The sequence below is a fragment of the Ochotona curzoniae genome, unplaced genomic scaffold (assembly GCF_017591425.1).
Source record: "Ochotona curzoniae isolate NIBS_2020 unplaced genomic scaffold, NIBS_Ocur_1.0 contig_3190, whole genome shotgun sequence".
Lineage (NCBI taxonomy): Eukaryota > Metazoa > Chordata > Mammalia > Lagomorpha > Ochotonidae > Ochotona > Ochotona curzoniae.
This window is the reverse complement of record NW_024465751.1, coordinates 2,265,631-2,288,052: the sequence shown is the minus strand read 5'-3', so window position 1 is coordinate 2,288,052 and position 22,422 is coordinate 2,265,631. Positions and strand designations below refer to the sequence as shown.

Here is a 22,422-nt window from a genome sequence, read left to right as displayed (position 1 = left end):
ACAGAGAGGAGGAGAGACAGAGAGGAAGATCTTCCATCCAATGATTCACTTCTCAAGTGAGCGCAACAGCCGGTGCTGTGCTGATCCGAAGCCAGGATCCCGGAACTCTTCCAGGTCTCCCACATGGGTGCAGGGTCCCAAGGCATTGGGCTGTCCTCAAATGCTTTCCCAGGCCACAAGCAGGGAGCTGGATGGGAAGTGGAGTTGCTGGGTTATGAGATCCCGTTCAAGACAATGACTTTAGTCTCTAGGCCATGTCGCCAGCCCTGGGGGGCGGGGGGTTTGCCTTTAACTCTCAATGAAATAGGAAAAGTAACTTGGTTTGATTTACATATAAATGATTGCTCTAACTGCTATTTTAAGAACAGAATCACTAGCTGCTCTCTAAAGCAGCACGAGGTTGACTTATCATGGGTGGTTGATGATCACTATGTCTCTCTCTATATATGTAACCTAATAAAAGGCCATAGACACCAAAGAGTGAGATTCTTTTTATACCCGTCCCTCCAAAGCTAAGTCTAGTAAATATGATGGTACCAAAACCTAGGGGTAAATGGCAGTAGCTACTGGAAATATTGACAAAAACCCACCAAACACAGCATGCTCACTATTCTTCATCACCTAAGCAGGTGACCTTCCATTGCTGGGTGCTACTTGCTTGGGAAAGCCAGAGGATCTCTTTATCTCCTATCCTATTGGCCACCTCTAGCCTACTCTGAACCCCCTGATACATGGTCAAGGCAAAAGATTGGGAAATAGGGCAAGCATAAGTTGAGCTATAGAAGACAGTAGATCTGGGGGAGCAGTTAGAATGGCCAAATAATGAGAAGTTAAACTTTCTCCAATAAAGAGCTAAACTGGGAGCATCGAATTCCACATCAGCACTAGAAAACTTAACTCTAACTCATGTGACAGGAAAACGCCTTCAAATGATTGACTGCACCTATCGGTCAGTACCCAATCTTTATTGATCCAGCCCCATTTAGGGCTAGGAGAAAAACATCAGCTTGATATCTTGAAGAAAATGCTGAATGAAACATGTAGTAAGAAATACCACAGCATTTTGTGGATTCAGTGACAAATTTTATGTCCTTGGAGAATGAATACAAAGCATGTCACTGGATTTCCCAAAATAAAGATGACATAATCATCACATGCACCTGCATAATCAACAGGTCGACTCTCCATAGCATCCTTTAGAAATACTGTCTCTCAGAAGGACCCACGGAAGGTCCAACCTAATATGCTTTCATCTTCGAGTATTCCAGGATTATATACTGCTAAGGGCTATCTTAGATCTTTCTGGAAGAGCTAAGTTTCACTGATGTTGATACTATTCTATAAATGAACTGAAATTGTACCTAAGTGTCTGGTTGGTTCTTTTATTTTAGGTGAAATAAAATGGCTTTGCTTATTATTTAAAGTTCTTGGAATGAGAGCTTTCTATCCTGTAAAGCATGTTAACTGTACTATTTTCTTTCTCTTTAAAAAAATCAATGTTGTATAAAACTATTAAGCCAGGAGATGATGATGGAAGGTCTCTTCCGTGTGATTGCCTAATTGTAACTGTCACAAAGACCCTACCAGAACCGTGACACATCTGTGTGAAGGTGACCATGACCTTATGCAAAGAGTAGCCGGCCAGCAAAGGTCTACCCAGCCTCTACCAGTAACACCCCGGGTTACTAACCATGGCGGCCAAAGACTATTGTTTCAGAAATGCCATATGAAATACTCCTCACTTGTTTTGCATTTTCCTTTCCCTAACCTATCAAGTATGACAGTAGCTTACCATGAAACATATCCTATTCTGCAGACTCTGCCTAATCCCAATATAATGCTCTGTTATTCCCAAATAAATATCATCATTCTCAGGGAGGGAAATGTTGTACAGTTAAGGTACATAAGCACGATGCTGTGGAAGACAGAGACAAGTTAACTTATCTTTGATCTCAGCTTAAGTTTGTGCCGTTAGCTTGAATCCCAAAAGCAGTGAGATATTATTCACAGTCCCTAGCTTGTACAGAAGGTCTTAATGCCATGTGTATGCTACTGTGCAGCCTCTGCTCTATGTCCCCATGTTTTCTTCACAGGCATTCGCCTCTTGCTCCCATTAATTACTGTTTTATTTTGTTATCACATTGGAACTTTCATTTCTCTTATCATCATGTCTTGCAGGCCCATCTATGTTGTGACAAGGGCAGACTCCTCAGTGTTTTGGGCTCTGTCGTATCTCATTGTGTATACCCACATACACCACAATTTCTTTATCGGCTCATTTGTCAGCAACCACTCGGCTGGACTCTGACAACAGGCTTTAATAGTGCAGGCCAGATCTACGCAATTCCTCAGTCAGTCTAGACTTCCAGAAGAGCTCAGCGGAGTAATATGAAATACTTCAAATGTTTCAATCAACAGGAATTGTGAAGTTGTCAATTTTCATTAATAAATACTTTAACAGTAAAAAAAAAAAAAACAACAGTTTCATTGTTGATATTAAAGGAAGAGCTTCATAGTTCTGGCAAACAACTACTGACAAATGAGGAACAACTGATTCCGGACAAGATATTATGCTGCAAAGTTTGCTTTTCCTGGTGATCTACCTTTCAAAAGAAATCATCCGGAAGTAAGAAGATGTCCCTGACATCATATACATCCGTGTAATGTTAATATGGTTGTCTAAAATCTCAAAATCTCAAAATAGATATTCAGAATGTTTATAGAAAATGCATTTAGAAATCAATTACCTCTGGTGCAAACAATCTGAAATCCATGCATAATGTTTTCCATTTCAACACTTTCCATGAACTGTTTGAAAATCCCACCTTTTCAAATATTTGCACCTGAATAAACATGTTAGTTCCTTTTGCCATGAACTTTTTAAAGTACTTGCCAGTATACCACAATAGAAAACTGTTACTCAGTGTGAGAGTAGAACTCTTCCTAGTCCTTCCCCACAAATTATACCATCTTTCACCTTGAACTTGTAAAACGTTTTTTTCCTTCATAAGTAGTTCATAGTACCTTTATGTTTTTATATTAAAAATGTAGACAGATACAAAGAAATAAGGGTAAATGGAAACAGAACGCTGTGTTTAAACTGTGGTGAGCGGTGTCAGCAGAGGTTGTCTCACCTACCATCTGGCACCTGTTGAAGCACAGAAATCATGTCTTGATCTCCCTTTAAGAAATAGCACAGTTACTATTTAATTTCTAGGTTTTCTTTCCCTTTTTAAAAAGATTTATTTATTTTTATTGAAAGTACAGAGATACAGAGAAGAGGAGAGACACAGAGGATGATCTTCTGTCTGATGATTCACTCCCCAAGTGACCGCAATGGCTGGAGTTGAGCCAATCCGAAGCCAGGAGCCAGGAGCTTTTTTCCAGATCTCCCACATGGGTGCAGGGTTCCAAGGCTTTAGGCCACACTTCACTGCTTTCCCAGGCCACAAGCAGGGAGCTGGATGGGAAGCAGGGCTGCCAGAATCACAACTGGTGCCCATGTGGGATCCTGGGGCATTCAAGGTGAGGATGTAAGCCACTAGGCTACCGTGCTGGGCCCTAGCCTCTGGATTTTCAAAAACAAAAAAAGGCTGCTGATCAGAGTGTTATACAAAAGTCTATTTCTGACTAGTGAGGTAATTAACTATCTCTTAGATTTCCCTATGGGATATTCTAACTAACACAGGAGTAGTCCTCTGATTTATTGTAGTCACCGAATAGAATGCAATTCCTAATTGTTATGTGTGTTATTTTATTGCTTGACAACAAATTGTATTTGCTCTTTTATTGCCCCCAAATAAAAACATGCAATTGATTACTTATAATCAATCTGTTGGAAAACTGCATACAGGAAAATGATTATTAAGTTGTTCTAGAAACTGTAGCAGTTAATGTAGATTATATTCTTTGTGGCAGAAACTCCTTTCCTCATTCTCCTTTGCTTTCTCACCAGCAAACTCCTCTCTGACTGGTTCATCTATTCTCCTCTGAAGTCCAAGTGACCTCCCTCCTGACAGCAAGGCTGACCCCACCTCTGGGCTCACGGGGAAGGATCTGATTAAGAGAAATCAATCGCTATACCTGTGGCCAAGATGGGATCAATTGTTTAGGATGAAGCTAATCAAGGCTTGATGGACCTAATCAATCAGAGGAACTCTGATTCCAGGGTGACGGGAGAGATCCTGCCTGCTCACATTTTGTTTCACTGTCTGGTGCAGGGCATGAACAAGCAAGCATGCTGCCTGCATTGCAGCTAGCGGAAGCTCATGGAAGAAAGCCAGTCCAAGGACAAGGCTGACATATCAGAAAGACCCTGACTACCTGTCTGCATCTCACTCCACCTTCTGTTCTTGCTACAAGAGATGAAACATTTCTTTACTTTTACAACCAGTTGTATTTTGAATTTTTGCAGCCTAAACTGGAAGCATCCTCTTTCATTTAGCCTGTAGTGGAAATCCAGATACTGTACATGGACAAACTAATTATTCAAATTTCAAGGTTGCCATCTATCTGAAGCCTGTGAATCTTCCAAACAACTTCTCAGATGCCCAGTTCTGACATCAAAGACAAGAAGTCTGAAATTAAGTCAACAGAGGCAACACTACTAGTCCTTACTTTCACTCTCAACATTCAAAACCTCTTTAAGGTTTTTCTAACTATGTCATCCTTGGTAGCGAACTACACTCTCATCCAGCCCCTCCTATGGATGTCCATTTTCACTGCCTCACTAACATTCATGAAGAGCAATTATAGCCTGCATTTTGTTCATTCCAATGATCGTATTTATTCTCTCTAGCCTTCATCCATAACACAGACTGGTTTCCTTCCTAACTCATTGGTTGTTGGTGTGTAATTTCCTGATCTAATTCTTTCCCTGCTCAACCAGAAACCAACGGAATGCCTACTGCTCCAACCTGGACCACCTTCTCTTTTCCATCCAAACTCACTCTTCGTATGATCTTTTCCAGGCCTATGTTTAGAACTCTCATGTGTATGTTCATCATTTCCAAGTTCATTACAACTGGCTTATTCTCTCCAGTGGGATCAAGACTACTACGTGCAAAGGCATACCTGGGATGTCAACTGGTTAGCTCAATCTACAACTTAAGAGGGTCAAATGAAACAAAGATTTGTTTCTACTAATCTGCTCCTCCAAAAGTCTTTCCCCCTTCAAGCAAATGGTACCAGCATCTAAACACTAGTTAAATCCAAAGATCAGAATAATCCATGATTTACTTCCTAATTGATATGTTGGTGATGGTGAACAAAACATTCTTGGTTCAGTTATTTATCACTGCCTTGCCAATCTTGCCCATTACCTCTCATCTAGACAGCCTCATAAAGTCTTCACTGTACAGCCCCTCCATCAATGCTTCCTTTTTAAAGATTTTATTTATTTTATTGGGAAGGCAGATCTAAGAGAGAAGGAGAAACAGAAAGATCTTCTGTCCACTGGTTTGCTCCCCATGTGACCACAATGACCAGAACTGAGCGATCCAAATCAGGAGCCAGGAGCTTCTTCTGGGTCTCCCATACAGGTGCAGGGTTCCAAGGTTTTGGGTCATCTCCTCTACTTTCTTAGACCACAGCAAGGGAGTTGTATGCAAAGTGGAGCATACAGGACATGAATCGGCACTCATCTGGGATTCCGGAGCTTGAAGTGGGAGGCTTAGCCAATTGAGCCATTGCACTGGGCCTCCATCTATCCTTTCTACCATTTAATTCAGAATCCATGGAGAAGGCAGAATAACATTCTTAAAAACAGTAATCAGGCCATTTTGTTTGTTGCTTAAAATTCACTAATGACTTCCCATTGCATGTGGAATCATCATCATCATCATTATCATCATCATCATCATCATCTTTGCTGTGTCCAGAAGACTGTACAAGAGAACATCTGCCTATGCTTCTGAAATTTTCTTCTTTCACTTCCCTCCTCAGGCAATACATTCTGGAGTTGGCTACTTCGTTGCAGTTGTTCTGGGAACTGTGGCCTCCCTGTTGACATCAGTACCTTGTGCATAGCATGCTCTTTTGACCCAGCATCTTTGTATAACTGCACCATGACTTTAGGCAAGTCTCAATTTAAATGCCATCTTTTCACAGGGCTGTTTTTTGATCACTAAGTATTCATCACATGCCCTTATATCATCCTTCTAGTCGTATTATTAGTCTTATTTTCTCATAGTGCTCATCTCCATCTGAAATTAACACATCTGTTTAATTGTTCACAGTCAGTCTTCCCTTCTCTGATTATTAGGCTCCTGAGGGGGAGAGGTCCTCAGTTCATTCAGGACCAGGAAGAGTGTAGGCTTCTATATATACACTCTATAAATATTAAAGAATGAAGGGCAAGCATTATGGCGCAGCAAGTCAAGCTGCCACTTGGCATTTCCACATCCCATATTACAGTGCTTAGAACTGCATTCTGAATCTGCTTCAGATATAGATTCCTATTAGTGCAGCTGTGAGATGATATAGGATGGCTCAAGTTCTTGAGTCCCTTGCAGTCAGGCAGAAGAAGCCCTGAATGGAATTTCTGGCTCCTGGCTTCAGCCTGGACTAGGCCTGGCACTACAGGCATTTTGGGAGAGGGCAACAGATAGAAGAAAAGATTCATTTGTATTCTCTTTCTCCTCCCCATTCTCCCTTTATCCATTTCCTTCTTTCTCTCTCTTTCTCTGTCTTTCAATAAAAATTTCAAAAATAGAAATAATAAACAAAAATGAATAAAACATTTAATAGCTATGTATCAAATACAATTATAGTTCATACATTTGCCATGTTCCTCCCTGACTTATCCAGTAGCTGCCTCTCCCACTTCCTCAGTACTTCCTCAAGACCAGATGGCACTGAGTGATCTTCTGTCCAAATTCTTCCATGAATTATCTCCTCTATGCCCTCTGGCTTCCTCCACTCTTTCACATTTGTCTTATGCCACAACCACACAGAACCATTTCCATTCATAGATTGTGTCACACTCGCTTCCCCCTTGCCATATGTTCATCTTTGCTGTGTATCACACTTGACTAACCCTTAAAAATCAGTCCCACATTTGCTCCTTAACAAGAGCTGGAACTCTATGGTTTCCACTAAAGGCTCCATCATTGTTTCCTTAGACCGTAAAAACATGACTGAGTTACAATCTTGTCTCTCCTAGACTGCCATTTCAGATCAGTTTATATTTGCTCCAGGTAGGCACTGGACAAATGCTTGCTGAACCGAATGAAGTAAAATCTATCCCTTATCATATCAGAAATACACATAGAATGCTCCCAATAAAAAGAAGAAAGAAGAATTTTAGTTTAGATTATATCTGATCCATATCATGAAAATACTAGAAAAAATTAATTATGTGGTAATTATGCTATATACTGTATATGGTTTCTCTTTTAAAAATATTAGGAAATATAGTCCCAGAAAGTGCTAATTTGGAAATCAAACACAATCTTTGTAGAGATGTCTGGCTTGCTACGTCTCCTCTGAAAGTTACTGGCAAAGAGAGTAACAATACCTAACAGCCGTGCTCAGTGGCACCTGCTTCACTTGGGAGAACCACGTCTTCTCCATCCCAGCTATCACCCAGGCTGACCCACAGAGATGAAGGAGGCAGCAGAGACAAGAAATGCTCATGAAGTGATGGGAAAATGACGCCGCCAAGCCTGAACGTCAGCACGTCTCAGGTCTTGGTTCTTCTATCTCAGTGAGGACATTTTCTAGTTCTCTCAACTGAAACGATCTTGACCAGAAGTCATTATTTCCAACAGGTCAAGTTCCATCAGGAATCAAATACACAGACAATAAATTGATGCAAATGACACGTCTTACCTTGGGCATGTAGACAACCAGATGCCCTGTGGTCTGAGATCTCTTTGCAGAACTGCTACCGGGTTTGACTTCTGCAGGAAGGACAAGCTGAAATGGCTGAAAATGAGCAGGCAGTAGCATAAGACCGAGGACATGTCAGAGGAGAGTATTACCAATTTAAGCACAGCATTCAATTAAGAAATATACTCAGACTTATTAGGAAAAAACTACATGCAAGCCATGCTTGACATGCATTATTATGTTATCTGTTAATGAATAAGCTAAACAGTCTTTCATCACAAATAGCAGAACATTCATGGAACTCTTTGTGGCAGGAAAGTAATTTATGAATAACATTTCTTTTCACAAAATATCAACAAATTTCTTTTTAAATATTTATTTATTTTTATTGCAAAGTAAGATATATAGAGAAGAGAGACAGAGAGGAAGATTTTCTGCCACAACAGCCGGAGCTGATCTGAACTCAGAGCCTCTTCGGAGTCTCCCACACAGGTGCAGGGTCCCAAGGCTTTGGGTAATCCTAGACTGCTTTCCTGGGCCACAAGCATGAAGCTGGATGGGAAGCGGGGCTGCCGGGATTAGAACCGGCACCCATGTGTGATCCTGGGACATTCAAGGTGAGGACTTTAGCCACTAGGATACCACTGTGCCAGGTCCAACAAATTTCCATTAAAGACTTCAAGCTCACCCATTTGAATGCTCAAAATGAGCAAAAAGTATTATTTCAAAAACTGTAAAAATATACTTGCTATGAATGAAATCATTGATAATTTAGACTACATATATAATCTAATCCCATATGTAAGACTGTACAAGAGTTGCTACCTAAATCTGACAGACAATGAAATTAAAATATATGTTCATTTTGGGACAAAACATGCCTTAAATGCATGTGCACACGAGGTCTCCAATGACCTCATGCAATTTTATATTAACAAAAAAAATTTCAAAATGTTTTGTATCAAAATAAGCATCTTTAAATTCCATTTCTCTGTAAACTTTTGAAGTATCCTTGCATGACCATCACCATTATTAGCTCAGTAAAATGAAACAGCAACAAAGCGTTTATGAACCAGCTAACTATATGACCAACAGCCACTTGCACTCGACGCCATTCTCATGGTGCAAAGTCATGTGCCTACATCAGGATTCTGACTGGGTTCTCTTTTTCTATGTCCATAATGTCAATAACTTTTTTTAAGTTTAGGCAGCACAGCTTAGTTCGTGTCTGAGCTTTGAAAACTTTGATAACTTTTGGCACTAGACTTACCTTCCCTTTGACCATCACTCGCACGTAAGTTGGCTGCACATCAATTTCAATTAAAGAGGTATCCATGTATCTTCAAAATGAAATACACCAAATCTTGTAAGCTTCAACCCCACTTATTTTAAAGAAAGGCAAAAACAAATTCACACACAGGGGAGCATCTGAAACAGTTAGCTAACCATTTCCATGCTAAACAGATCGTAAAAAGGTAGTCTTAAATTAATCCCCAGACTAAAGGAAATCCAACATATCAGCAACTCGATTTCCCCAAACCCCAAAATATCCGAGGTTTGAATCATCAAAGGTTTTCAAAAAATAGCTTGCTGTGTTTTTTCATAAATGACTTGGATAGTCAGGAATGCTGAATCCACTCCCCATGGGGCCTGAGACCACAGCTCCTGCTCCCGGGAAGCTATTCCGCAGCTGAGCTGATGTCATCTCTCCTGGAAGAACAACTTGCTTCTCCCCTACAAACACATCCTGCTGAACAAGCAAAGCCTCCTGTCTGCATCAGTGACCCCAAGATCAAGTGACAGCTTCTGTCCTTGACTCAAGAGCAAATGAAAGATAAAGACGCCACATCTCTCATTAAAACAAAAAAGGTTGATCAAATAGTTATTACTATATGTCTTTTTTAAACATATTTTATTCTGTTTGTCTTGTGGTACAGTTCCATAGGTTCTGGGGTTGCCTGTGCCCTTCCCCAAGGTCCCTCCCTCCCCCTCCCCCACACTGATTTCTCTTCTAATTTTACAATGGATGTCCTTCATGAATAATAACAAGTCCACGTGTTGTTGTTGAACTGTTTCCCCAAAATGTAGGCCTGGGCACTGTCAGGGAGTCCATCATCTTATATTTACGATAGTTTCCAAAGTGCTGTAGGTTTCTATGCATACAGACCAGAGATGGACTCCCAGTGAAGGAACTGAATCTACACGATATATCTTTAAAAAATATCGAGCGTGAACCTTAGAAAATGAAGTGATATTCTCCGAAACCTGTTCATGAAATATATGAAATATACTCATGTAATAAAAGGAAAAGAAAATGAGGTGATGCTTCAAAACGCACAAACGTTAAGGTGGGTAAGCTAACACAGACTCCAGGCACGGGTTCTGGAGTCACAGACTTGTGCGGAACTGACTCCAACTCTTCTCGCTCTAGCACCTTGCCCTGCCTTACATGTCTCAACTTTTTAAAACCTTTCTTTTCTCATCAAAAACAAGAATATTGATACTGCCCGTTTCTTAAGGTTAACCTGAAGGATAGTGTGTAGTATGTAATTATATAGTGAATGCCAATAAACCATTATGTTTGCTAATGGAATGTTGTAACAACAAAAAGAGAGACACCATTTTCCACAACTTTATCTGTAATATCTACCACTCACACACATCACTTGCATTATACTTGGGCCCTAACATCTTCATCTGTCCTTACCTGCAAGTCCTTCCTTCTAATGACATAATTTTCTGCCAATTCTTTACAGAACAAGCTATGTCTCATCCTTTACGTTGCATTACTGAGGTTACTAACTTTCCTGAACTCTTCCCCCTCCCTCCTACACACCCTTCTCCAACCCTGCATAAGTATTTCCTCCTTGTACAGCATCCTACTCCGTTAGTCACTCCCATCATTACATGTGTGACTACTGTCTGCCCCTGCCACCCACCCACTATCATCACTGCGCCAAAGCTGCAAGGCAAAGACTATATTTAAAATACACCAGCTATCATCTCCCCATGTCTTACAAATGATGGAATTCTACAGGCATTTGTTAGAAAGAGGTGGGAAAAACACAGAAATTAATCAATCTAGTTTTATGTATGTGAACTGGTGCAGCCACAGCCAGAAAGGTGTTTTGTTGCCATTCACTGAGGCACGATCATGGGTTTTACTAAGCAGTCAGGGGAGACATCACCAGTTCTTAAATCTCACAAGCCTGGGATGAGCAGTCCATGTCAGAGTCACAGTGCTGAAAGAGAAAGGATCACACATCCATTGAACTCTAGAAATACGGCCTGGAAATGGAAAGGACTTATAAAGACAAAACAGTGAGTATTTAACTGGAAAACAACAGAAATAGCAAATTGGAGTTTTAGGAAAAGAAGCTGGCTGGTAAAAAGCTTCAGTTTCTTAGAAGGCAGATGATGAGGGAGCAAGTGGGCAAAGAATTGACATGAGAGTAGTGCACACAGAGCCAACCCCATTCACCAATGTCAAAATAGGTGACAGGTGGATAAAAGTGTATGGTACATATGTACAATGCAATATCCACCCATAAAAAGGGAAGAAATTCTAACAATGTGATGGAACACAAACAAGTTCTAAAGATATGATAGCTCAAGGAATTGAACACAAAGGCCACATAGCACATGAATTCACTCATAGGCAATTTCCAGAACAAGCAACTGTATGCAGGCACAGAGATTAATCTAGCTTGTACTGAGATGAGGAAAATGGGTGGTGACTGTGTAACGGGGAAGGAATTTCCTTTACATCTGATGAAAATTCTCTAGAATCAGACAGTAGTAGTGGTACACAACATTGTGCATTTATTAAACACCACTGTGTTATACACTACAGAACAGCTGAAATTCCGAGTTGTAAGTTATGTGCATTTTACTACAACTGAGAAAGCAGATTTGCAGGGCAGGCATTGCTGTGCAGCAGCTTAAGCCACCACTGCAACACTGCCAGCCCATGTGAGTACTAATTCAAGTCCCAGCTGCTCTACTTTCTAACCAGCTCCCTTCTTAGGCACATGGGAAAGTGGTGCACGATGGCCCAAGACATGCATAGCGCACTGCCACCCATGTGGGAGACCTAGATGGAGTTCCAGACTCCTAGCTGTGACCTAATCCAGCCCTGGTCATCACGGTTATTTTGGAAGTGAAGCACCAGATGGAAGATTCTGTCATTCTAACTCTTCACTTAAACCAAGTTTGATGAAGGCAGAGGACTTACTCTGTAACTCCTCCAATTTCTCTTTCCTCTGATAAGAATTGCCTTCTGAATGTTCTCCCTCAAGGGTAATCCCAGGATCACAATCCTACCTACTTTGCAGCATTATTGGGAGATGACACAAAATGGAACAAGTGCAATCCAGGGAAAGAGAAAGATTTATTACAATGCTTATATATTGGTGTTCCTTGGCTCCATTTATCAGCATTTATTCATTCCTGTTGTCACTGAGCTCCTAACTGTCAGGTACTGTTTCAGGTGCTAGAGATACAGGGAGGTAAGACAAACAAGGATGCTCTTGCCGGGACCACACACTGTAGGAACAGCAGTAGGTATTTGCCTTGGCAGAAGGCATGCTTCTGGAACAGAGGCCTCTCCGTGAAGTCCCTTAGGAACAGAGGCCTAGAACCAGAGAGACATCGATGGTGACAGTAACACAGGTAGACAGGGCAGCATGTGTGAGTGGCCCCCAAGACCAGCAGCCGGCAGAGTGAACTGAGAGTCTGTAGATACTTCCACAAGGAGGGGGAGAAGGGGCTGGAGGCTGGGGGTGTGAGTAATCAGACCCCACTGGCCTCTCCTCCCAGTGGCATGGAGATTGGAGAGAAGTGGATCACATTCCAATAGGGAGGCAGAGAAGTCCTGCTGGTGAGCAGGTGCCACTGGTGTGCCCCAGGCCTCTAGGATAGGACAAGGGGGCAGGTGCTGGCCACCTGAGCTATTCTTCCATCAGAGCCTTTTGGGAAATACAATGAGGACAATCAAAGGCAAGTGTCAGCATTGAGAGGAGAGGGGGATTATGCACTGCCAGCATCAGAGAATGGCTGCCTCTGAGGATTAGTCAAGCTGCCTTAGAAATTTCAGAGTTCATAATCATGGAATTGTGGGCCTATTTATTTTTCTCTTCATTGTCATGATCTGAAAAAATTAAAAGTCTCTGTCTTAAAAGTAAACTTAATGATGCCTTCAATAAAAATCCCCTTCCAAATGTTTCAGAATTTAAAGTTGGCTGCTGAGGATGAAGGTGCACAGACAGACCATTAACTGAATACAGTTAACTGAATAAATGAAATGTCTCTACCTGTAGACAGCAAGATCCAGGATGATCGTGTGGTGTTTTTCATCATCTTTCAAAGAGAAATCCAGTCTAGGAACGATGATACATGTAGAGGAGGAAAAGAGACTGTGTGGGTTACGCAGTCACATAACCCAAATTAAAATCATTAGTAGCAATAATAATAACCCTCAGTGACAAGTTTATTTTGATAGGTAGATAATGAGATAATTATGTTAATTTTAAAATTGGAACAGAAATCTGCACCACATCGATAAATGATTGAGGTTTACATTGTTTAAATGTACTACTCTTAAGACAAATGATGTACAAAGACTCAGCTTTGGTGCAGGGATAGAGACATCTGGTGGCTAAACTTTTCCATTTTATTTGAGTGTTTTAGGAGCAAATTGGAATTGTTTATTGAGAACTAAATGATTCATTCGTTTCATCTTCTCGATAACTATACTATTTAAGTATTAAGCAGTCCTATCTTTCTTCTTTTTCCAAATTATCTTTGTTCCTTTTTCATGGTGGATCTTTCCACTGTGCTGGAAGGAAAGGCCCAAGACATGCCAATGAAGTAATATCTCCACTGTATGGATGAATAATCAGAGGTTCAGAAAGGTTGGCACAGCTTGAGATAAAAAAAAAAAATGTATGCTTGGACAGGTGGCTTTCATCCAAATGTACCGAGGCTAGATCCTAGGGATAACTTCCACACTGCCAACATGCTCTTCAGAATTTAACCTGGTCAATTTTCTTTTAAGCATTACATTCATTATGTTAGTCTACTACATGAGTGTGTGTGTCTATGTGTGCACATTCATGTAAACATATATCTCAAACAGTGTAAAAAATGCGAGCTAAGTTATTTGGAAAATGCAAAGTTGGCTATAGACTTGGTGGTCAGTAGTAGGTCCAGTTGCAATATCACTCTCCTGCTGTTTTGAACAACCCAATCCTGTGATACATCTTGAGGTGTTAAGTAGGCACATGGCCATGTAGCATAAAGAGAGCATCTTCCAGCTTTCTTGAAGCAGTTGTGTGATTTAGCACGGGGAGGGGAAGTCTCCTATGGCATATTCCAGGAATTGTCCCTAAGAAAGAATGTATGTCCTTTCTCCTCTTCCTCTTAATTCAGTTGAGAAGAACAGCACAAGAGGCCTACAGATGAACCATGGAGCCCACTTGGCAAGTTGCTGTAGTTGTCAGGAGAGAGGTTAAGTTGGTTGACCTAAAGGTGATGGGAATGGAGCTGATGGGAAGCAGGTGGATCCTGGTAATAAGGATGAGTTCATCATGTTGGCTGATGAGAGAATAGGAATGAATTCAAAACAAGGGCTCTGGTTTCCACCACCGGAGGGGAGCGTGTTAGCCTGAACAGACATTTTAACACTAGATTTTCAAGCTCCATGAAAGCAGAAATCTATCCTACTCAGTGTTACATTCCCATTGCCTTAACTAGGGTCTTGTGTTGCTTTCCTGACTGCTGCATAAACCAAGTATGTGAGGGGAGGGGAATTTATAAAACTGATGGGACATCACAAGAACTAAGTGAAAGCGAACAAGATAGCTCTTACTATCTATATAGCACCTGCTAGTTATAGGAACTCAGACAGGTCACTTCACTTCTCCCAGGCTTGAGGTCAGAACTTCTAAAACAGATATGTTATCTACTGTCTGTGACAGCTGAGAAGATAAATGATACAACGGAAGAATTTCAAGACAATCCCTTTATCATAGTAATGGAACAGAGAACTGCAAAGTGAAGAGACTTGGTCCATAGTCTCTCCATAGTCTTTTTGCTGTGGCATGCTCTCTGGTTTTAAATTTTAAGACAGAGAGAGCAGATCAGGCACTATAAGATTTGAGGATTTCCAATTTCAATATTTTTCCTTTCATTAATTTCACTGGTGTAGTCATAACAATTCCTTTCCTAGACGGCAAAGGCTTTGTAGATGTGTTGTAGAGTATAACCCAGATACACAGGAGCCATCGCAGTGTTCTCAGCCACATTTGCATGGCACAGTTGGAAATAATTATAAATGTAACAATAATGTAGCAGTGATTTTCAGGCATAGAATTGTATATGGTATAAAGTTGTATGGGATACACAGGGGATTAAGATTTCCATTTGCAAAGCCTGTTCTCTGACTGCCAAGGAAATTACAATCTGGGAAAGACGATAGATGTTTTGCTTTTAAACATGTAGACATGACATTATTATTAGACTCAGAAAACTTGCTCAAAGTGGCCAAATGTAATCTTTGCAGAGCAGACCTGCAACCAAAACTATTTCAATAGCCACCACTGCTAACGTGGGTTCCGATTTTATCCCTGGCTTACGTACTTGGGCTCATTCACGTTCAAGACCTTCCCATCCTCAGTGATCAACACCCTGGGTGGTTTCACTTTCTTCTTTGCACTGAAGATTTGTGGCAGGTGCAGAGGGCATCAGGGGAAATGATGGGAGGATGACAGCAAAGGCAAAGAGAAAAATAAAAGCTGTTAATATTTTTAAAACAGTTGAAGATAAAAGAAACCAGACATAGATAAATACATCTACAATTCACTGTTGTATCTATGTCTGCAAAGTAAAAATGTGACCAAGACAATTTGCCAGATAATTTAAATGGGAGAGGAAAGCTCCTTTTCATGAAATATCCATGAATATTTAAATGAATCTATTTTATGCATGATTTACCAGATAACTGTCATTTCTCCATTTGTATATAGAGCTTCTGCTTTAGTTAAAATTACAATTTTTTAAATAGAAATGGAATAAATTCTACAGAACAGAAATACTAGTTCATAAGGATTTCTATTCAAGGCTAGTCCTCATAGCATTCTTTGTAACTGCAAAACCCTGGAACTACTACGAGCGTCCATAGTACAAGACTGACTGGATCAACCGTGAAATAGTCACGCTGTGAAAGGATGTGTTTGCATTTTACTAATGGATTAGCTGATGGTGCAATTAGTAAGAAAATGTATAAGTCCATTTAGTTTAAAAAAAAAGACTCCAAGTCCCGTATTTGTCAAGGTGACTGGCACTGTTGCAGAGTGGGGGAAGACATGGCGGAACCGACACAAGCGTGTTGACTCTCATCGCTAACGTTAGGATAGGACATACAGAAAGGGAGCTTGGAGGGAGAGATTCAAGAAATGGTGTGTTCCATTTAAAACAGTATTGAACATACTGAATGAAACTGAAACATGGACCAGTATGGACAAGAACTGGAGGACTAGATACACTGATCTATGTAGATGGTGGGGGTGCAGGCAGTTCTTTGCTTTGAGTTTCTCTTACCCTCGTAATGCAGATTTTGGCATCAGTTAACTTTGTTTCTAAAAAGCAATCATATTATCCTACATATTCAAGTGGGCCTCAAGATCCAATTAGGTTAGGATTTCCTTTTCTATTTTATTTTAATTTTTCTCTATCTTGTTTAAAATAATATTTCCTCTTTTTTTTTTTTAAAAAAAGGTTTATTTATTTTACTTGAAAGAGTTACAGAGCAGGGGCGGGGGAGAAATGGAGTGAAGAATCTTTAATGCACTAGTTACTGCCTAAATGGCTTCAAAGGACAGAGCTGGGTCAGTTTGAAGCTAAAAGCCAGGAGCTCTTTCCAGGTCTCCCACACGCGTGCAGGAGCCCAAAGCCTTCGGTGATTCTCACTGCTTCTCCAGGTCACTAAGCAGGGAGCGGGACTGAAGAGAAGTAGCAGGGATGTGAATCAGTGCTCATGCCAGATGCCAGCAAAAGTGCTTAGTATTGGCATGCTACGCCACCACGCTAGCTCCAATTAAGTTAGTACTTCTATGACCTGGGACAATTCAAGGGCATTCAGAAGTGCCTGACCTCCCTGGAAGCAGTGCAGACAAGAACACCAATACGATGAGGGCTGTTCTTGTTCCTCTCTTGTCCCAGATGATGCAAATGACTGCACAATCAAAGAGACAACTAGCTCAGGGACAAACTGGATTACACAGGTAACAGCTGACACCTACATCCAACTCCTCCTTATTTTTTCAAGCATCAGGGAAAATGATGTTTCTCCTAATTTCATACTTAGTACAAAATAGAGTACCCATGCACATGTACACATCCACAGTTACCTGTGCATATATGGATGTGTGGGTCTATTTACATTTGTCAAACAATACAGTATGTAGACTACAGGTGTCGAATTTCAAAGTGTGAGGCAATGCATTTCTCAGTTTATCTGGTTATCTTAACGGTAACCTTTGGTAGAAAAGATAGGTCTGATGGTCTCTGTTCAACAGATGAGGAAGAGTTAGGTACTCACCAACAGAAGAGAGGAAATGATAGAGTCAAGATACAAACACAGCTTTGGAAGTTACCAAAGTGCTCTTTGCACAGCACTGCATGGCTCAGGACACGAATCATCACATTTCACACACAAACCTTTTAAATTTATTATTATTATTATCATTTTATGATACAGATCCATAGGCTCCTGGCATTTCCCTTATCCCTTCCCCACTGCCCATCTAGTTCCCCTATATCATTACTGTAGTATAGTTCTTCATACACAGTCGTATGTTCATAATTGCAAGCAGAATTTACCATCTTATTGTCAAGATATAGTAAACAGTTTCATTGTAAGTCCATCTTTGTCTGGAAGTGGAGATGCATACTATATTGTATCCGCACATCTGGATATGTTAGTCTCCATTTCACAGCTACTGTACATCCCCTTAAATGAAAAGTTATAATATAAAATCAACAATAGAAAGAAAAATAGAAATTTACAATGCCATGAAGTTAAATAACATGTTACTAGGTAAGACAGTCTCTATTCCACAGCTACTATACAGCCCCTTCAATGAAAAGCCACAAAGCAAAATCAACAACTGGAAGAAAAAAGAAATTAACAACACCAAGAAGTTAAATAACATCCTAGAAATGACTAACATGTAGCTGAAGAAATGAAAATGAAGAACCTTCTTGAAGAAAAAGATGCTATTGTTTGATCTATGAGTCACTGAATAATTTAATCAGAAGAAAGTGTTTTAAAGAAATGAAACTAACAAAAACATCAAAATCCATGAGATATAGTTTCTGCTGACTTTTGTTGGTGAAATGTGCCTCTTCTAGACAACAAATAGATGAGTTTTATTTTTTAATGCAGTCTACGATTCTATGACATTTGATTGTGCTTAAGCCATTTGCATTCCGAGTTAAATATACATGGGTGGTAATTTGGTCCTGTCATTTTAGGAATGGGTTTTGCTGGGTGCAATTTCTCTTCTCTGTCAAAAGAACATCTTGAAGTATCATTTGTAGGGCAGGTTTGGAAGAGGCAAATTCCCTGAACTTTTCTTTACTGTGGAAAAATTTTATTTCATTTTCAAAGACAAAAGAAAGCTTTGCTGGATATCTTATCCTAGGCCGACAATTTTTTTCTTTTAGAATCTAGAATATGTCACTCCATTCTCTTCTTGCCTGTAGAGTTTCCTGTGAGAGATCTCCTGTGAGTTTAACTGGCATTCCTTTATATGTCAACTGCTTTTTTTCAGGTGCACATTTAAGGATCTTTTCCTTATGTTCGATTGAAGGGAGCTTGATGATCATGTGTCTTGGTGAAGATCACTTTTGATCAAGCCTGTTGGGAGTTCTGTGCCCCTCTTGGATCTTGTTTCCTAATTCTTCCTCTAAATTAGGGAAATTTTCCTTGATTATTTCATTAAATACATTTGCAAACCCAGCTTCTCTTTCTGCACCTTCTGGGACTCCCATAACTCTTACATTTGGCCTCTTAATAGTGTCTTTCAATTCTTGAATACTCTTTTTTTTGCCTCATCCAGCTCTGCTTCCAGCTTTTGTTTGCTTCCCCCTGGTGACAGGAGATATCTGCCAATTCTGAGATTTTTTCTTCTGCTTTCTTCATTCTATTTTGGAGACTCCATTGTACATTTAATTTGCTCTACTGTGTCCTTAATTTCTGATATAGCAGCCTTGATTTGCTTTATCGTTGCTATTGCTTGTGTAACATATTCTTTAAATTCTTTGAACTCTTGTATGTGCTTCTCATTGTTCATAAGAAGCTTTATAATGAGTTTTCTGAATTCTGTGTCCCCCATTTTCTCGATGTCTTCCTCAGTTAACTCTGAGGTTGGCATTAGGTTTTGCTCCTTTGAAGGGGAGTTTTCAGTAATATTCGTTTTGCCTTTGTGTCTTCGTTTGCTCTTGGTCATTGTACTTCTAGTTATCAGATTCTTCTCCTTGGGGCAGGTTTCTAAGTTCTGTCATACAAAAGTCTACAATGCGATTTTAGTTATTGCTGTTGGTACACAACTCTTTGCTTGCAGTCAATTGTGCCACTCCTTCCACCAAGTTCCAGGTCTGGGTTCTTGTGTATATTTCTACAATGGTCTCCATAGCCTCAGCTCCTGGCTCACCACTCTCCACCTCCTGTGATATCATGCTGAGATTGGATTGTTGTCTCTGCAACTTTCTCCTACTTCCAGTTGGAGCAGATCCCAGCATTAGGGAGATACCAGGTGTCCTATATAAATAGGTTGTTGGTGGTGCTGATCTTGTCATAACCTGTTGGACGTTAGTTCTGGGTGTCACACGGATCTATTTTGTCAGATACGATGCCACAGTTGGTATTACTTTCCTGTGGGACCAGTGCAATCCATGGAACTCATTGAGTTCCTGCAAGCTCAGTACATGCGCAGTTCACTGTTGTCCCCTGTAGTCCTAAAACTTTTGTTACACTCTACAAAATGGCACCTGATAGGTCACTAATACTAGAGTGAGTTCTTGAGCTGCTGGCCGTCAGATCTGCTGGCTACACAGCCATGTCTTGGGTGGAACCTGCAGAATGCCTCGTTGATGCAGTTCACTGAGTCAGAAATTAGTTCACTCCCAGCTCAGCGTATTCTCAGTCCTTTCCCTTGCCTTTGCCTCTTTAAGCAAAATGGTGCCCAATTTGGCACTTGGGGGCTAACTGGGCTGTGAAATCCACCCTGTTCTCGCACTGCCCATCAGGGATCTGCCGCTCTGTCTCTGCTTCTGGTCAAATCAAACGGGGCCAGCAGGAAGGACAGTTCTTCGGGTTCACCTCCCAAGTTCCCAGTGAAATCCCTTCCCACCTGGTTTCTGGTGGAGTTTAGATTGCTGTTAGCTGAATGCCACTGGAGTATCAGTCACTGCAACACCACACCATTGTGTCCGCTGCTTTCCTGTGTCTGTCAGTCTCCAGGTGTCCCTCTGCTGTTGTTCTGTCCTTTCCTATTTCCTGGAATGTGTCCTCTCTGCTTCACCCTGATTAAATGTTTCTCTGTCCGTTTAAATGTGTCCTTACCCTATTCTGCCATCTTGATTCCTCCTCACACACAAACCTTTAAGGTATCATTTGATTCTTAATTATTGTCTCTCGTATCATGCTCATTGATGTTGGCAATTTTACAAAAGCAAAGATCTCTAATAGCCTTTCCACTCTTAAGATTTCTTGCTTTTAGTTCAGAACCACGTATGACTGTGTTTCATTCATGTCATTGTTGTATAAACGGTCTAATTTCAGAGTTAAGTGATCATGTTCTCAATTAGTGGTTTATAATTCTTCCTGAAGTGATAAATCCTAGACATAAGTACTGACATGCAATAGAATGCACTGAACTATCTTTGAAAAAGCTACTCTGAAAATAACTTCAGCACTCTAGCTCCTAAAAAAATCATCGAATTTTATTGAAACAGTTCAGAAACACAAGCATATTTCTAGGTGGCCAAGAAAGTTGCATTGGCAAGATACAATGCCTAGTAAAACTGACTTTTATTTCTTAATTTTGCGAATTAATAGAAATTGCAAAGGAGCTCATTCATTCAAACCATAAAATGAAATTTTTTTCTTTGTACCATGATAGTGTATATTTCCAGCTTAGATCAACCTATCTTAGATATAACTGAAACGATTAAAAAGCTAAAGGAATACAAAGAAAGGAATCCCTACCTAAAGTGTCATAATTTATGATGGTCTAAAGAAGGCACTATGATCTAAAGAGGGTACCTTGATATTAATGAAATGTTAGCCAATTTATCCAACAAAAATCTCTACTTAGAAAAAAAAAAGTCATGCAATGACTAACAAGAGTTTAACATGAATAATGGATGAAATAATGAGAAATCATGAAAATATGGTTCATAACAGAGTGTGAGTATTCCCTCATCCTTGCTCAATGATAGGAAAAAAATGGAATACCTTAATTTTTCTCGATCTTCCCGTTGTTTTTCCATATGTCTAAGAGTTTCCAATCTAGACTCAGGAGTAAACAAGCATGGTTTGCTCCAAAATTCTAAATCCTCTTCATTATCATATGATTTCTTTTTGTTGCACGCCTCTTCCTGTGACTCTGGTGATAGGACGTGGTCTTTGCTCTCCAGAGAAGATGGCCTAGGAAAAGAGACACAGAGAATGTAAAACCAATCATTTATGTGCAAGTTTCATCATTAATTCTGCTCCTTAAATGCATCCCTTTATTTTTAAATTATTTATTGTGTAATACAGTTCAATGGGCTCTGGAATTTCCCTTCTCTCCTCTCCAAACTCCTGCCCCCATTAATTTCTCCATGTCATTATCTGACTTTGTAATAAAAATAACTAAATCTTTTAAAAAGATAATATATGAAACAGTTTATTTTAAACTTTTGTAAACGCCTATAAACAGGAAATGTAAATGATCTCCAATATAGACTATGTGATGATCAGAACCCTGGTGCAATAAGTTTGAAAAGTGGGGGCCTGGGCTGTGGCACAGAAGGCAAAGCTGCTGCTTGTAGCATTAGTGTTGACCATTGTGTGCTCTACGTCCCACCCAGCTCCCTGCCAACATGCCTGGGAATTCAGTGAATGATGCTCCAAGTGCTTGGGACCCTGCATCCACCTGGGAGACAAGGAGGAAGTGCCTGGCTCCTTGGACCAGCCCCTTTTTGCTCATGCACTCATTTAGGGAGTGGACCAACAGACTGACAATCTTCGTCTCTCTCTATGTCTTCCTCCTTCCCTTTCCCTCTCCTCCCTCCCATATATAACCTTGTTTTAAATAAATCCTTAAAAATAGTGAAAGCACAATGAGAAAAGGATATTATAGCATGAACTCACTTAAGAACATAACTTGGAATATTATAAATAAAATATTCATAAAGTAAATGCAATGAGGTATTAATAAATAAACTATGGACAAAGTGACTTTATTATGTAAATTAAAGGTTGGTTTAATATTAGAAATCCTAACACTTTGATTTTACATATTAATACTGAATCATGACTACCTC

At 40.2% G+C, this 22,422-nt stretch overlaps 1 protein-coding gene across 1 annotated transcript in view; it reads right to left on the bottom strand.

The window, feature by feature from the left end:
* The window catches only part of DNAAF11 (dynein axonemal assembly factor 11), an 82,463-nt gene that overhangs the window by 24,487 nt on the left and 35,554 nt on the right, over nt 1–22,422 (bottom strand). The window contains exons 6-10 of the mRNA XM_040979261.1: nt 21,350–21,541; nt 15,469–15,543; nt 13,143–13,208; nt 9,101–9,170; nt 7,831–7,926 (exon numbers count right to left, since the gene is read on the bottom strand). Coding sequence (XP_040835195.1) covers nt 7,831–7,926; nt 9,101–9,170; nt 13,143–13,208; nt 15,469–15,543; nt 21,350–21,541 — 499 coding nt within the window. The remainder of the gene's footprint in view (nt 1–7,830; nt 7,927–9,100; nt 9,171–13,142; nt 13,209–15,468; nt 15,544–21,349; nt 21,542–22,422) is intronic.